Below are 17,379 nucleotides of genomic sequence, written 5' to 3'. Positions count from 1 at the left end.
GGCCAGACCCACAATTTCCACAGCTCTGGATGAGGATGGAATATAGTGCCCTCCGCCTGAGACAACAGACCCCTCCTCAGAGGAATCTGCCATGGCGGAGCTATCAGGGGTGAAATTAAGTCTGAAAACCATACTCGGGCTGGCCAAAACAGGGCTATCAGAAGAAGACTGATGCCCTCCTGACGGACCCTCTCCAGGACCCCCGGGAGCAGAGCGATCAGGGGGAAAAGTGTACAGGCGAAGCCTCGGCCAGGCCTGTACCATGGCATCCAACCCCAGCGGGGCTGGATGAGTGAGGGAGAACCAAAGTGGACAGTGGGATGGACGTCCCTCGAGACGCAAACAGATCCACTTCCACTGGTCCAAACCTCTGCCATATGAACTCCACCACCTCTGGATGGAGTCTCCATTCCCCGGGCCTCAGCCCCTGCCTCGACAGGATGTCCGCTCCCTGATTCAGATCCCCCGGGACATATATTGCTCTTATAGATAATATTTTCCCTTTGGGCCATAAAATGATCTGATGCGCCAATCTGGAAAGAGGGCGCGATCTGAGTGTCCTTTGTCGGTTTAGATAAGCTACCACTGAGACGTGGTAACCTTTGATGTCTGTGAGGAAGCTCCTCAGAGCCCTGAACATAGCCAACATCTCTAGGCAATTTATATGCCAAGAATGATGATGGTCCTGCCACAGACCCCTGGCAAAGCGGCCGTCCGAGACCGCGCCCCAGCCAGCAAGGGAAGCGTCTGTCGAAACAGTTTCCCGGCGACATGACGCCGCTACCACTAGCCCTTGGGACAAGAACCAAGGTTTCTTCCATATTAATAGGGAACGAAGGCATCTGCGCGTAACCTTTATTATATGGAACGGATTCCCCTTGGGGAAAAAACCCTTGGCTTTGAGCCACCACTGAAGGGGCCTCATGTGAAACAGGCCCAAAGGAATTATGTTGGATGCCGCTGTTATTAGGCCCAGCAGTCTTTGATATTGCTTTACAGTGATGGCCTGGCCTAGCTTTATCCCGGACACCATGGCCAGGATGGATTCGATACGAGCGGGAGACATACGTGCCCGCATCGTAACCGAATTCTATACCACGCCCAGAAGAGTAGTCTTCTGAGCTGGGTCCAACACATTTTTCTTAGTGTTGAGCCTCAACCCCCGGTTCTGAATGTGGCCAAGGACGACATCTCGATGCCGAACTGCTATTTCTCGAGACTGGGCCAATATGAGCCAGTCGCCGATGTAATTCAGTATACGGATGCCCTGAAGCCTCAGTGGAGCCAGAGCCGCATCCATACACTTTGTGAACGTGCGGGGAGAGAGTGCTAGGCCGAACGGAAGAACCCGATATTGGTATGCTTCGCCCCCGAAAGCAACCTCAGGAACCTCCTGTGACATGTAAGGATGGAGACATGAAATAAGAGTCTTTTAGATCCATCGTGACAAACCAGTCCTCGGATCTGATATGGCTTACGATAATGGGAATAGTAAGCATTTTGAACCTGAATCTTCTCAAAGAACGATTCAAAAGCCCTAGATCTAAAATTGGCCTCAGTCTGCCATCCTTCTTTGGAACTATAAAGTACCGGCTGTAAAACCCGGACTCCCTGTCCGGTAGGGGAACACACATCAGCCCTCAGAGGTCCTACAATTAGGACCTCTTTCGCCTGAAGGACGGCCCTCAGGTCACCCTTCTGGCTGGAGGACTTCGGTTGAGAGTGCTTCCTCTGTTTGCCAAACTCCCGCAGGAGGGCCTCTAGAGGCAACGCTCTCTTTTTTTTTTTTTTTTTTGCTTCCCGAAACCTGTCAACGATTGTAGTGACAGCGTTGGAAAACAGGCCAGAAGGAGATAGCGGAGCGGCCAACAGGAAATATTTGCCTCACTTAGATCTTTAAGAAGATCGGCCTGGTACGCCTGGAAAATCGTCCTAGAGTGCAGGCACGCACCAGCCTGACCTTTTCTTTTCTAAATATTTTACCAAAGGAACCAGGCTCTCGAGCCTGGCTTCGGGTATTAATCGGGATTCGTTCTCGACCCCCTGAAGCGGGTTTCCGGAAGGGCTGGACCGAAAAAGATTCTCGATTGGCGAACGCGAATGCTGCCTGGCCGCAAAAATGTGGGGCGGACAGTGCAGCCTGCGTTCGCTGGAAACCGATGTGTCCCGAAACGTTTTTAACGGCGGAAGAGCAAGATCGATTTCCTGCACCATATAAGCCCAGCCAAGCAGTGCAGAGGTGTCCCTGCACGGTTTGTTGGGCAGCGCCGGGGCTTAAAGTGAAGATGTCGGATCAGGAGAAAGATAGCACGCTAAATCTTCCTCCATCTGCGGCAACTTGCCATAACCCGACTCTCTCGCACCCACCACATTCGGATAAACATATAATGAATGTTGTGAGATACCTAAAGAATGGGTTTTTTCCCAGGATCTACACATATATATTTATATTTTTATAAAGATCTGGGAAAAACAGTAAGCCCCGGCTCTGAGGTTGTGAACGGTGCTGCAGGAATCTCTCGTCTAGTTCATTTTGACGGGGATCATCCTGCTTATTTTGTGGCCAGCTCATATATTTTATATATTTATATTTATTTAGTCTGGCCACCGCACGCATCACAACCTCCACGAGCTCTACATAAGCAGAAACATAAGCCGGCGAGTGTGACTCATGTTGCTCGTTCCCGATGCGGAACACATCTATTTCCTTATAAACAGATAGCTCGAGCACTGGGCACTCTTCACGGGCAGAAGAAGCCACATCGCGGGCTTCTGCGTCGTGAACGAGTGTCATAGAATCTGCGGATGATGAGAGAAAAGGTGCCTCAGCAGTCTCGTTCTCATCCGCGAGATCCTTCTGCGATCTCCACGATCTAAGCCGTCGCGCCACCTCAATGGACGCGGGACCCGAACCGCGGGGATCGTGAGCCTGGCCATCATCAGGAAATAATATAGCCAAGCGGGAGCGCAGCACTCTAATAGGAAGTGCTTCACAGTGTGCACAGGCAGCCCTCTCGAGAGCTGACAGTGCGTGCTGCGCCCCTAAACAATACACACACACACAGCTGATGCGTGTCCCCACCCGTGGCATATATATTATCTTGGGCAGGGGTGCACACACTTAGTGTATTGTTCACTCGCCATAATACAGAGCTTTGCACAGACAAACAACACCAAATAAGACAGACAGTTTCACAGAGAGCGCTTGCTGAAGAGCTAAAGCTTATGTGTGTGTGTGTCAGCGTCACTTTTATGCATCCGGTTATGCCGTCACATGTTACATCACGACGCAACACCAATCAGGATTGGATTAGTTTCATTCTTACTTCAGAGGTGCACGCTAAGGGAGCGTCCCCAAAGTGTCGATTCTAGACGCAGTGTTGAGTTCCCTCGAAAGGGAACTAGCTAGCGCTGCAAATTGCGTTTTAATGTTTGGCTGGTCAACTACATCATATGGGAACCTTATATACCCGGTAGACATGCGGATGATCCTGACCCATACCGCTGGCATTGCGCGGCTCGAAGTCGACTGGCTTATTCCTGAACGGTCTGCCAGTTCCCTTTGGAAAGAACCAGTTGCCAGGAAACCAAGTGTTGTCAGCAACTGTAAGGGAACGGGTATTGCGTGGCTCCTCGCTGTTTCTCTCTTTAGATTCAGACCCAACTCAGCACAGAGCTCCAAGAGGATAGCCCTTGGAAATCTGAAACGGCTGATAAGCCGGTCATCATCCTGGGCCAGAAAGTCATTGTGGTCCCTAAAAACTCGTTCTCTTCGGATTCTGCCATTAGCAATGTCCTCTAATAAGGCCAAAGCTGCCATTGCCATAGACTAAGGGTTGTATCAATTTGCATATGCTTTTATATGTTCTTACTTAATTGCATAATTGATAGAATATTCCCATAAGGCTCGTGTGACAATATATGTAAATTATTTTATAAATTGCAAATTAATAGCAATGCTTCCCACAGGTGGTAGTGCGATAGACTTGTAGAACAATTCGTTGTATAATGTTTGCAACTTCACTTCATTGCCTGTAAGAGTCGCCAACGGACAAAAACTATGAGAAATGTACGTACGCCAGACATGAAATTGGCGTTGAGGAACGCACATTCTCACGTTAATTTCACTGTTAGTACATCCGACCGTGAGCGTGAAAGCTGGCGTACACAAAGTTTTTGTGCGTACGCAAGATTGATACATGAGGCCCCTGGGGAATTGCTGATGACGTCACAGGCTCAGATTTGCTTGACCAATCGGCTGAAAGGGGCGTCTCATGACCGCCCACATGTGCAAAACGGATTTTGAAGTCATTTATCCAATTTTTACCTTTTAATGTAGATCTTCAAACGTAGGAATGAATAAAGGAATATCAAAAAACCAAAATCGGACCGTTATTTGTATTTGGTTTACTCGTTTTTCGTTTTTGGATTCAGAAACCAAAAACGGGAGAACGGCTCTTTTTTTACCGTTTCTTTGTTTTTGGTTTTAAACGACAAACGGAAAAAGATGATTTCTTGTTATTTTGTTTTGTGGTTCAGACGAAAAAACAAACTATCAAAACGTACCGTGTATCATTCGTTCAGTCGTGTTTTGATTTAATATTGAAAGTAGAAAAATGAGAAAACAGTTCCTTTTTTGTTTTTCATTTTTTCCAAAGAAACGAAAAACAAGAATTCAGCTTGATTTTCGTTTTTTTCGTTCTGAGGTAGAAAAATGAATAAACAGCTTGAATATTCGATTTCTACAAGTGGGCGAGAATGAAACACCCCTTTCCTCTGATCTGTCAGCCAAAGATCAAACTGTTCTGTCATCAGTCCTTCCTCGGTAGCGCACAGCAGAATAAGAGTCCTCCGATTCTTAACTCGTTTATTGCAACTACATTTCATCTTTTTCTCATCAAACAACCAGACTAACGAATGGCTCGACACAACCTGTACCGGGAAAGAGCCTATAGGGCTTTCTGCTGTGTAGATATAGCCTAAATTCACCCTCGTTGGTATGGCAGGGTAAATCACGGCTGCTAGCATGGTCGCCCTCGCCCAGTAAGTTTAAAAAAATATATAATTAATTGTAAATAAAAATACAATACTACACTAGATTAAATATTTTAAACACTAATATTAAAAAGAAAGAAAAATGAATTGTCTATAATAGGCCCAATTTCGTTCACGCATGAACTGTCATCACCCTGACTATCTAACAACTAGAGAGAGAACAACATAGATATTAAAATGCATACTCTTCATGGATTTATGACGCAGGCCTTCTGTTTCATTAAAATGTATTAGCATATAATCTAAAGGATGCATGCTTGTGCGTGGGGCACCGGGTCATGCTAAGAGTAAAAAACACGCGCGAGTCACGTTGTAAAAAACACATTTTATTATTAGCCTATTCAGAAATAGTGTAAAAGAACGGTAAATAAAATACTAAATTAACATTGTAAATACTAACATGCTATGCGAATTTTACTTCTTTTACTTTTAATTTTACCCATATATAATGGATTGGATTGTTAGTCTCTATCAATCTGAGTGCTGTGATCCCGCCTGGCTATTTTTAATGATGATGGCTCTTCATGAGGCTCGCAAATGGATCTGACAGGGGATACTGAGACTGCCGAGGCACTTTCTCATGATTCCTCTGCCAGTTCTGACGTTCTCCATCCTCGTGCGGAAGCCCGCCCAGCGGCTTCTTCCGCACAAGTAGAGAACCCGATGCTTGAGCTTTCTGCTTCCAGGAAAGTGGATGTGCTCAGCATCGAAGGCTGGGATTTTGGAGATGACTCGCCACTCCATGTCCCCGCATATGAGGAGCTGGTTGAGGTTGTCTCTCATGTCTTGTCTCGTGGCCCGTTTAAATCTCAGTTGGCCACGTGAAAAGCAGGAAGCGCTCATTAAAAACAAGTTGGACGAGCGCTTTCTGCAGCACAGAGAGCAACCTCACGCCGGGGTTCACCGTAATTTCCTTTTGTGGAACAAACCACACTCACCTCGAGTGTTCAACCCCCCTGTATTAAATTATAGCAATATTTTGGGGGCATGAGAGATCGGTTATGGGATGATGCCTCGGGTGGAAGAGCCTCTTGCCACCTATCTGTCCCCCGAAGCGCATCATCCCTGAAAACCCCAGTGCTACCCACTAAACCCTGCAGAGATACATCATCTTTAGTGGGCAGGGATTATATGGCTGCGGGTCAGACTTGTGCCAGTCTGCACACTATGGCAGTACTGCAAGCGTACCAGGCCAACCTTCTTAAAGACATTGATCAGGGCAAGGGTCCAACTCCCGAAAATATTGCGGAGTTGCGGAAAGTTGCAGACTTGTCTCTCCGAGTTACCAAAGAAATGGCCCGTGCTGTTGGTCGTTCTATGATGGCTATGGTGGTCTCAGAGAGACATCTATGGCTAAATCTATCGGGCATCAAGGAGAAAGACAGGGCTTTCCTCCTTGATGCCCCGATCTCGCCTTCTGACCTATTCGGCGACGCCGTAAATACCGTCGTCGACAGGTTTCAGGAGGCGAAAAAGCAGCCTTCAAGCAATATCTCCATCGCCGCTCTAAGTCACAGAAGTCTGCCCCCAGTGGACAGCTGTAGCCATCCACCAGCTCCTCTGCCTATAGACAGGCACAAAAAGAGAGCATCGCTTCTAGAGCCCCCCCCTCAAGGAGCTTGGGGGTATAGACAGTGCTCTCAGCCGAAGCCTCAGCAGAAGCAGGGCGACCTGAGGGCTGTCCTGCAGACGAAGGCTTCAACAAAGAGATCCTAGCCAGCCTAGGTTCTCTGCGGGCTGCCCCACCCGTGACGAAGCGATCAAGGTCGCCTCCTCCACGGAGCCCACAGGAAATTGATGTTGGTTTCCCGCCGTCAAGTGCGCTTCTGGACGCATCGATTTCCAGCGAACACATGCTGCACTGTCCGCCCCACAGGCAGCACTCGCGTCCGTCCATCGAGAATCGTTTTCAGTCGAACCCTGCCGGAAAGCCGCTTCAAGGGGTCGAGAACGAATCTTGAACGATACCCGAAGCCAGCCTCGAGAGGCTGGTTTCCTTGGTAAAATATTTAGATCCATGGAAAAATCGAACGAATATTTCTCCTTGGGCCCTGCGCACCATTCAAAAGGGGTACAGACAGCAATTCGGTTTTAGCCCACCAAAGTTCAATGGGGTGGTATGGACTGTAGTCAGGGAGGACGAGGAGCAGGTCCTTCTAGTGGCGCCGTATTGGCCCACCAGGACTTGGTTCACGGAACTCATGCTCCTCGCGACAGCCCCTCCTTGGCCGATTCCTCTGAGGAAGGACCTTCTTTCTCAGAGACGGGGCACTCTATGGCACCCACGTCCAGATCTCTGAAAACTCCATGTCTGGTCCCTGGACGGGACGCGGAGGTTCTAGGTGGTCTACCACAGGCAGTGGTAGACACCATCACTTCCGCTAGAGACCCCTCTACGAGGCGACTCTATTCATTGAAGTGGAACCTGTTCGTCGATTGATGTTCCTCCCGTCGGGAGGAACTTTGCCCGATTGGAGTCGTGCTTTCCTTCCTGCAAGATGGGTCGGAGCGAAGGCTGTCTCCCTCCACCCTCAAAGTGTATGTCGCCGCAATAGCCGCGCATCATGATGCAGTAGATGGTAAGTCCTTGGGGTAGCACGACCTGGTCATCAGATTCCTTAAGGGTGCCAGGAGGTTAAATCCACCTCGTGTTTTGCACTCTGTAGCCTCTTGGGACCTTGCTCTGGTACTTAGAGCTCTTCAAAGTCCTCCCTTTGAACCTTTGCTGACAGTAGAGCTTAATATCTTGTCCATTAAGACAGCGCTCCTGTTAGCATTGGCCTACTTCAAGGGGGTCGGGGATCTGCAGGCATTTTTGGTCGATGAATCGTGCCTAGAGTTCGGGCCGGGCCTTTCTCATGTTGTATTGAGACCCCGGCTCGGATATGTGCCCAAGGTTCCTACCACTCCCTTCGTGGACCAGGTAGTGAACCTGCAAGCGCTGCCCCAGAAGGAGGCAGACCCAGCCCTGGCTTCTCTCTGTCCCGTCCGCGCCCTGCGGGTTTATATTGACAGAACGCAAAGCTTCAGAACCTCAGATCAGCTCTTTGTCTGTTACGGAGGCCAGCAGAAGGGGAAGGCCGTCTCCAAGCAGAGGTTAGCCCACTTGTTAGTGGATGCTATCACCCGAGCATATGAGTCTCTGGGTTAGCCTTGTCCTCCCAGGTTGCGCGCTCACTCTACTAGAGGTGTTGCATCTTCCTGGGCTTTGGCTCAAGGCGCCTCGCTGACATACATTTGTAGAGCTGCGGGCTGGGCGACACCGAACACGTTCGCTAGGTTCTATACAGCAGTGTGATTCCCGTGCTAGCTCCCGCAACTTATTTCAAGAAACTGCTGCAGGGTAGCTTAGCTGGGCGCTGGAAGGGGCCAGCACTATGGCGCTTTATGAGGGATCCCAATTCGTCAGGGAACTCCCCCGACGACACGTCGGAGTTCCCAGGATGAAAGGGAACGTCTCGGTTACGTTTGTAACCCTCGTTCCCTGAGTACAGGGAACGGAGACGTGTCGTCCCTTCGTCATGTCGCTGTACCTTCGCGGAGGACTGGACACTGTTCGGCTCCTCAGCGAAAAGCATTGCACAATGTTTACTTCCGCCTTTTATACCCGCGCTGGTAGGCGGGTCGCGGAATGCAAATTGTGCATGCCAATGTCCATTGGCTAGTTTTTAATTATCTCGAAGGCAATTGGCTCCCTAGCGTGATCCCAATTCGTCAGGGAACTCCCCCAATGACACGTCTCCGTTCCCTGTACTCAGGGAATAAGGGTTACGTAAGTAACCGAGACGGTTTCTTTCTCAAGGCCCCGTGTTGGGAGCGTCATGTCGCCGGAAAGCCATTTGATTTGAATCAAATCAAAGATTTGATTTTAGATTTGATCATAGATTTTAAATCTATGCATACATCAAATTAAAACTTGAATCGATTTTGAATCGAATCGTGACCCCAAGAATTGATTTGAATCGAATTGTGGGATTCAAAAAGACACCACCCCTAATATTTAGCCTACATATTCACCTAAACACCACTCCTATTACAGCCTCGGTTGTTTGCTAACAGTATACTGTTGCAAAGGTATTTTGAACTTTTTACCGCAAGCAAAGAACGAAAGGAACTTTGACATGAGTATATCGGCACCTTTAGCATCTCAACAAAGGAAATGATTGTCAGCGAATAATGACTTGCATTTAAGTTTGTTTCTCTCACAAATTTTTCTACTGCAAACATACATCATATATGATTTCATAAGACTTCATAAGCTCATGTAATTGTAAGAAATAAAGAAACCAGTACATTAACAGAATAAAGAATGTCATACACACTTGGAATGACATGATGGTGAATGTATTAATGAATCTCCTCAAAAATCTTGTGGTTAATGTTATGTTAGTACACGGTACAAATTCTGTCAGCTCTGTGTACTGTGGTCTAATGTTGGCCAACTCTGTGAACTGTTGTATTTTGTTTTACTTCAAGACTCTGTCATTTGCCTGCAGGCTGTCAACATACACAGCTTGACAGCACCCTGTCAAGATCAGACACAGAGTTGTCTCACTACATACATGCACACATGCAGGGGAACACATCAAATACTTAGCAGTGTAGCCACACGCAATATAGAAGCCAATCAGGGGCCTGGATGCATGGGTCGAGACCACTCAGCCAGCCAATCAGACATCGGGTCTCATGAGATGAAAAACAGGGCATCCACCAAAAAAAAAAAAAAAAAAAAATATATATATATATATATATATATATATATATATATATATATATATATATATATATATATTATATAGGCTTGCACCGTGGAACCTATTTCAAGGTTTGCGTTCTCGAGCCACCAAGCACTGTTGTTGTGCGAATGAGCGTCCGGAGCGCGTTAAGGGTTTTCTGTTAGAAGGTGTCATGTAAGCGACCCCTATAACTAATGATCTTTGCAACGGCAGTGAATCGATCAAAACTAACTTAGCTGGACTAGCTGGACAATAACTTTATTCTAGAGCTGCTGTAAAGCCAAAACAATCTCTGTTACTTTAATTTCCTATTATCACTGTAAAGCTGCTTTGAAACAGTTCTTATTGTTAAAAGCGATAAATGAAGGTGTGTACTATATGTGAATGGTTGAGGGCTGTGTTGCACTGTCTATAGAACAATGTTGTGATCGGTTTTTATTTATTTCTGTTTTGGCTATGCACCTCGGACCGTATGAAACTAAATTTCGTTCAGCGGTATACTTGTATACGGAGGAATGACAATAAAGCTTGATTTTATTTTATTTGATTTGATGTCATGTGGTATGACCCCCTAAAAATGTAATAATATGAATGAATTAATCATTAATAATTCATGTAAAATTATATTTAAAAACCTGTGGAAAGAATGATTAAAATATGTACACTTACCTGTAGATAGTAGAGAATGTGTTTTTAAAACCCAATGAAACCAACATTAAAATGAAGAGTACATTCTAAAAAACTTGCCACATGCATTTTAAACTAGATTTTTTAATTATTTGTCAATGTTCTTTATTGTGAACACTTAATATTAAGATACTCCCACTACAATTGGAGATAACAAGAATTAAACTTCTCCAATAGAAGCATTTAAAATATACTGAGATGCTGCAATTCAAAGGAAGCTGGGCAACCTTTCACACAAATGTGTTTTGTATTTTTCACACAAATACAAAATATTTAATGAGTGGTATGAGTGGTAATTTACTGTGTTTTGTGCAGTTTTACAGGTGTTTCCTCATCCTGTTTCATTGCAAACACAGCTCTCTAGAGAATGGACAGTCTTCTTTGCCTTCAAGAACTACTGTCATCCAGCTCAACCGAAGGGCTTATAGCAACCCAGTGGCTGGCAACGAACCTCCTTCCATTGGTATCCAAAATGATTGCAGCACCCCTGTCTCGGGCTGAACCAATACACACGCACACACACAAAAATCACACCTATATGTTCCAGCTCCACCCTACCCCAGTCAAAACACGACATACATATTTTCATAAATTATGACAAAATCGTCTGTGTAGTGTTGTTGAGTGCCTACCAATACAAAAGCTGGAAATCAGAACTGTAGGAAAGTGATATAGCCGTCATTGTGATGACAAACTGGTATCTGACCTAACACACCAACCAGTATTTGTATGTGATGTGTCAATATAAATGTTACAAAGAGCGAGAAAAGTGCAACCAGATACTGGTGACTTGTTAAATTGGATGTGTAGATCATGTGCTGATGCATTACTTATAAATGTGATTTGGCCCCATGTTGCCTGTTCCCAACCCATTTAAGGCCAGGTCTGAATAAGATGTTGAATAAAGCTGTGATTTTCAAGGGAACACCCTCAAAACTGGTAAAATCCTCCACCCATGGCTTCTTTGTATTCTATTTGTACCCTGATCCTAATCTCATCATTAACTGCTGGAGATCAAGGATGGCGACATGTGGATCATTAGTCACATCAGTGCTTCAAAGTAGTCCAGTGATCCAAGACAGTTTATCCAAACTTGGTCACTTGAGGTGATTTTGAAGGAATAGTTTAATAGAAGGAAAATCCTTCATTCCAAACTTGTATGTTTTTTTCTTCTTCTGCTGAACACAGATTTTTTAATGAATATCCCGTTGGGTGAATTCAGTACAATCCCAGCTAGCAAAAAGTCGTTTATTAGACGTTGAATAGACGTAAATCTTCAACATCTAATTACGACTTTTAAACGTTGAAAACAGGTAGAATCTTCAACGTCTAAATGGAATATGTAAAACTCTTTAAATTTATTTGAGATAATAATGAACATGGTTTGGTCGTTTGTTTTTCTCTGTTATTTTAGCACGTATAACAGACTTATCCTGTCTTAGATTATCATTTGAAAACATGTGGTATCTTAGATGATCAGTTGAAATCACGTTGTAAACTAGTCCAAGGTGGACCCACTTATTTTCAACCAAATTTCAACGTTGAAAGACGGTAATTGTTTACTGGGATGGCAGTATAAGTAAAAGAAAGTCCATGTGGCTGATCATTTACCAAGTGGTCTATCTGACCATTTTTGGGGAAAGCCTCCTCAATATTTAAGCAGCTGTACAGTAAAATCGCAGCAGACACCACTGTTCTTCTTTGCACCATCCAGCACATCAAACTCTAGTCCAGAGGGTGGCAAAGCTGTCACGGTATTGAATTCACCCAAACAAATTTCCTCAATCGAAAGGCTGCATCCTAGGCTGCATTCAAGTCCAATTTCAGACATGAACTTGCGAACTTCCCTAAGCACTTCCCCTCAGGGGAATCCCCAACACCAGTTTGAAGTGTGTTCAACTTCGTCAAGTGGACGAGGGAAGTTTATATGGATAGACCCTCGTCCCATCGATTTTGACACTTTGTCTACTTAACATTTACACTTCAGGTAGATACATAGACCACAATGCATCATAGCTGGTCACGCTTAATTTACTCCTACCACACAACTCCAGTGTATATTAGAGTTATTTTTGTATTTAACCATAATGCTCCTAGCTACCTTAAGCTAACTATTTTTTTACAGTTATAGTTTATTGTATTTTTATCATTTTCATTTCTGTATTTTTCAATAATTTTATATTTAATATAAATATATTAATATAATACTATTTAATATTTGTTTATATTTACATTTTTTAACATCCCAAGCATACATACAGGCCTATAGAATGGTGTGTAAAGGGCTGCAAGGGTTCCACCTAGTGGGCACTCGTGCAGTGTTAACAATGACGTACATCCGAGTGAACGAGACGGAGGGAAGTTAGCGAGGGAAGGGCATTAACAATTGGACCCTAGTAAGGCTGCATATATGGGCTTCCGTGTAATCAAGGCAGCTTTGGTTTTGCATCCTTCATTCCGGTTTTTTAAAGGATGCATCAAGTATATTCATCACCCATAATCCTTTATGCAAAAAGGAGTTGGCGCTGAGCTTGTTAAATTTTACTATGTAATGTAAGACAAAAAGATTTTGGAGATAAAAGCATTGTTTTCTTTTGTTTTGTTGTAAAAGAATCACAAAATGCAAAATGTTGTTCCCCGAAGAAGAAAAAAAGTAATGTGGTTTTGGAAAGACGTGAGGGTGACATTGATGGCAATATTCATTTACATCAAGGCTGTAATGGTATGTTAAAGGTACGATCCAATACTGCACACTCAAAATAATGAAAGAGGACAAAAAAATATGAACATTTATACATTTTTCAAAGTTGTTGCTCTCTCAGTACCGGCAATATTGGATTTTGCCTTTGATAGTACCAATAATGTTTGATGGGTTAGGAATGTTGATTGTCTGTTTGAGAGCCATCAACTTGTATTAACAGCACCGATTCAGACAGATCTTGTTTATATGTCAGTCATACAAGAAAATAAACTAACCCACAATTATTCTCACTGTCCTAACATTTGCTCATTTGCTTGTGTGCCTCTCCTAGATCTTGAGTTTTAAGCCAAACATCCATTCTTTCATTAAGATTCAATGAACTTGCAAAGCATAAGGAGACAACAAGAAAGTGTGTGTATGTGTGTTACCACAGACATTCATGTGCTATTTCCTGCCACGGGCACTGTTTCTGCCAGCACAGCCTCTGGCAAGATAAGTATCCTCTAGAACTTTTATGGAGAGTTTACTTTCCCCACATGAGCTCCCTTCCTGCCCCAAACTGGTATCTATCAAAGTCAGTGCTTTAAGTGGCCCAAAAGAGGTGTCGGTACTCTGTTATTAATTTTTTTTTTTTTTTTTTTTTTCTGACTCCCCTCCTCCCCTGAGGTAACAACAACTATATTGAAGAGGTTTTATATATATATATATATATATATATATATACAGTCAACAGACGACCTTATAGCATCAGTTTTGTCCCACTACTTTTGGTGTTGTGCCACGTTAAATTTCCATATTCAAATTAATTAATTTGGTTAGTTGAATTGTGTTTTGCTGTGTTAAACAGGTATTAGTGGTATGACAGTTTTGCAGTAATATATTATTCTATTCACAAAAGAGTAAAGACTATGAGTACCATTGTAAACAAAATAAGACTTACATTGTAAATTCTCATAGCAAGTTCCAAGAAAACATATTCAAAATGCTTTAGCTAACCAAAATCACGTGACCATTATTGGAATCCCTTTGGTTATTTGAAACTAATTAACCCTTGTGCATCAATTAAAAAAAGTTACACATAGGTACACAGAGGACAAAAATATCCGTGTTTAAAAACTGTCATAAAAATGTGAAGCTTGGGAGCACAGACTTCCAAATTTGAGGATGATATCTCAAAAAATGAGCTTTCGGTAAGAGTTTGTTTGGGCGCAGTAACACATTTTCCCCATTGGGTGCCAGCAAAACTCCAGTTTAGTTGAGTTGAGTTGGCAGTTGAGTTTTTCTCTCTCAATATTACAAACACACACATGCACACACACACATATTTTTTTATAACACACATACTAACCACACTCTGACATCCATACCAACACACCCACACAATTATCGTTGCACAATTTATCCAATTGGCTCTATAATATGCCGAAGCAGAAAACTGAAAAGGACAAAAATGTCCATAAGGATGCACAAGGGGAAAAATTCCAGTGTAAAAAACATTCTAACCCTTATTCAAAGTTTCTCAGAACAAACACTGCCCGCTAGAGCATAACGGTAGCTCTACCGGCCTGCCTTCTTTCCACAGTGCATCCAGCACTTGATAAACAACATGCACCTGGCCTTCCACCTAATACAGGGGTCGGGAACCTATGGGTCGCGAGCCACATCTGGCTCTTTGGCAAAAATCATGTGGCTCGCGAGGTCTCGCACCCTTTACCAACAAACGAGCGATAACAAAAATTAAGACATCAATCAGCCAATTACAATTCCCTTGTAGGCCTACAGCCTACCAAAGTTAATGAAAAGTTTATGATAATAATTATATTCATGTTGTACCGGCAAAAGTGCGCTTTCAGTGCTGGTCGCGAGTGTCACGAGTCATCAGAGCAATCAACTAACCACTTACGTCTCTGTGGTAACCTACAGCTCCTGCACTGGGATTCAAGCAGCTGCAGCTTGTTTATAGGCCTAATGGCGAAAAGCAGCAAAAATGTAAAAGAAGGCCATATAAAATTTTATATATCATTTTATTGAAACCGGTGCTTTGCAGAGACATTTCGAAACATTTCGCCCGCTGGTAGGCTACTTTCACTTTTGCCGCAGAGACCCTTTATGACACATGATAAATTTGTCGTATTTTCGATAATCCATGCAGATTTCAGTTGACGATTCTGTTTAAAGTAATTAATAACAAAACATGAAGGAATGAGATAAAAAAAAGAGCAGGATGTGCTTTATATTGAAAAGAAATATTAAAAGCGCGATAAGCCGGGAAAGAGAACGGAATTCTATACTGGCAGGATGCTGTGCGCTCCGAGCGCAACACGGACAAGCATAGTAGACGGCCAAATAAACAGAAATATATCGAAATGCCAAGTCGAGTATTCACGTAAACACAGTAGATGCAAGTACTGTGTGCATTCTCTCTCTCTCTCTCTCTCTCTCTCTCTCTCTCTCTCTCTCTCTCTCACACACACACACACACACACACGCAGACAGAGAGGTTTTATGCTCATCAGTTGGTAACTCAATCTCACAGTGAAGGCCCTTCACAATTAATACATGTTGAAACTTTATTGTTTGCTGAATATTTGTTTGTTTTTAGTTGTCTATGGACCTAATAATTACTGCTGTTGAAATTTTATTGAAAAAAAGCACGTCTTTAATAATAATATTATATATAGCCTATTTTACTGTGGCTCTTTTGGAAAAATGCATTAACCAAAAATGAAAAAATGGCTCTTTGGACAAAAAAGGTTCCCGACCCCTGGCCTAATAGAAAAGGTGATTTATCAGATCATGACCCTGAAGCCAGTTCTACCAGAAAGTCTCGGGAGAATAATACTGTAACAATTAACCATTTATTAACAGCCCAGCAAGCAATATTATGATATAAAGTTATTTGGCATAGGCCCTGTCCGTAGCTCGCAATCTGAGAGTACGGGCTCTGCATTTCCTGCCTGAAGACGAAGGCAGGGGCGCAGCCGACCCCCTGTGAGGTACGGGAAGGGACCATCCTGGTGGTGGTGGGGTGGATGGAGGGGAAGGAAGCATCTCAGTGGTGGTGGGGAGGATGGAGTTAAATGTAAACTCCAAAACGACAGGTCATGTGAAGTGTTCCTGGTATGCACTAGCAAACTTAGAGCAAGACAGGATAAACGGTGAAATTAAGCTCTAGCATAAGTTCTGCTGGGAAGACTTAATTGTTACGTCACTCATTACCTTCTCATCTATCCAATCGTGTTATAATACTTGTGGTATAAAAGCTCGGTACTTGCAGATGTCTGCGTTTGCAGTTGCTGACGCTTCCATTTACCAAGCTTTTATACCAAACGTATTAGAACACGATTGGATAGATGAGAAGGTACTGAGTGACGTAACAATTGAGTCTTCCCAGCAGAACTTATGCTAGAGCTTAATTTCACCGTTTGTCCTGTCTTGCACTAAGTTTGCTAAGTGTCGTTCACACCTCAGATTTCAAAAAGTCTCATGAAATGGGCATTTAAGTTGTGGAAAAGTGGGAGTGTAGGGGGAAGGGGAGATTACAACCAATAAAACAAAGGCCTGCTACAACACGCTCATTATACAGACACATGATGACATGAATATTAAAATATGACGGAGAAAAAAACACACACAAAAAACAGTTGAGGGGACCTTGATGCATTTTAAAAATATAACCCTAAATGGCAAACTCACAAGAACGGGGGAAAATCGAGGAAGAAAAATTAAAAGGTCTAATAATAATATATTCATTAGATTTATGAGCACTGCAGTGTCCGTTGTTCTTTGAATTTTCGGTATACATCATTGTCTTCTGTGTATCAGAATAATCTATCGTGGCATCGCGTTCATACGTAATACAGCCTATAATGATTGTGTTAAAAGAGCTCTTTCTCATCAATAAATGCAGAGAAGTGCTCAGTGCCAGCAGCCAATTACACACTCCGAAACCACACTTCTACCTCAGATTCCATGACCTTGCTTTGCAACCCAAAAGAAAAACGCAAAAAATAAACCAATTTCCACTTGATGATCAAATTTGAATGCTTTTAGTGTTTTCAGTGATGAACAGCCTGTACATATCTGTTCCCATCTCAAAAAATGTGTTTTCGAGTTTCATGACCCTTTAAATAGCTACTGACGATAATGAGGTGTATGAGGGGCCGTACAAGCCATAATTCTTTCTGGCACTCACACACT

The 17,379-nt window shown here is 43.6% G+C and overlaps 1 protein-coding gene across 1 annotated transcript in view; it reads left to right on the top strand.

Moving 5' to 3' along the window:
• tmtops2a (teleost multiple tissue opsin 2a) overlaps window positions 1-13,478 on the top strand; it is an 85,615-nt gene extending 72,137 nt beyond the window's left edge. Inside the window, exons 4-5 of the mRNA XM_077199242.1 lie at window positions 10,794-12,543; window positions 13,158-13,478. Coding sequence (XP_077055357.1) covers window positions 10,794-10,979 — 186 coding nt within the window. The 3' untranslated portion in view covers window positions 10,980-12,543; window positions 13,158-13,478. The remainder of the gene's footprint in view (window positions 1-10,793; window positions 12,544-13,157) is intronic.
• The last annotated feature ends 3,901 nt before the right edge of the window (window positions 13,479-17,379 follow it).

This window comes from Siphateles boraxobius, unplaced genomic scaffold (genome assembly GCF_051911475.1).
Source record: "Siphateles boraxobius isolate OS27281-9 unplaced genomic scaffold, OSU_SipBor_1 41, whole genome shotgun sequence".
Classification (NCBI taxonomy): domain Eukaryota; kingdom Metazoa; phylum Chordata; class Actinopteri; order Cypriniformes; family Leuciscidae; genus Siphateles; species Siphateles boraxobius.
The sequence above is the reverse complement of the archived record's forward strand: the minus strand, read 5'-3'. Positions and strand labels throughout refer to the sequence as shown.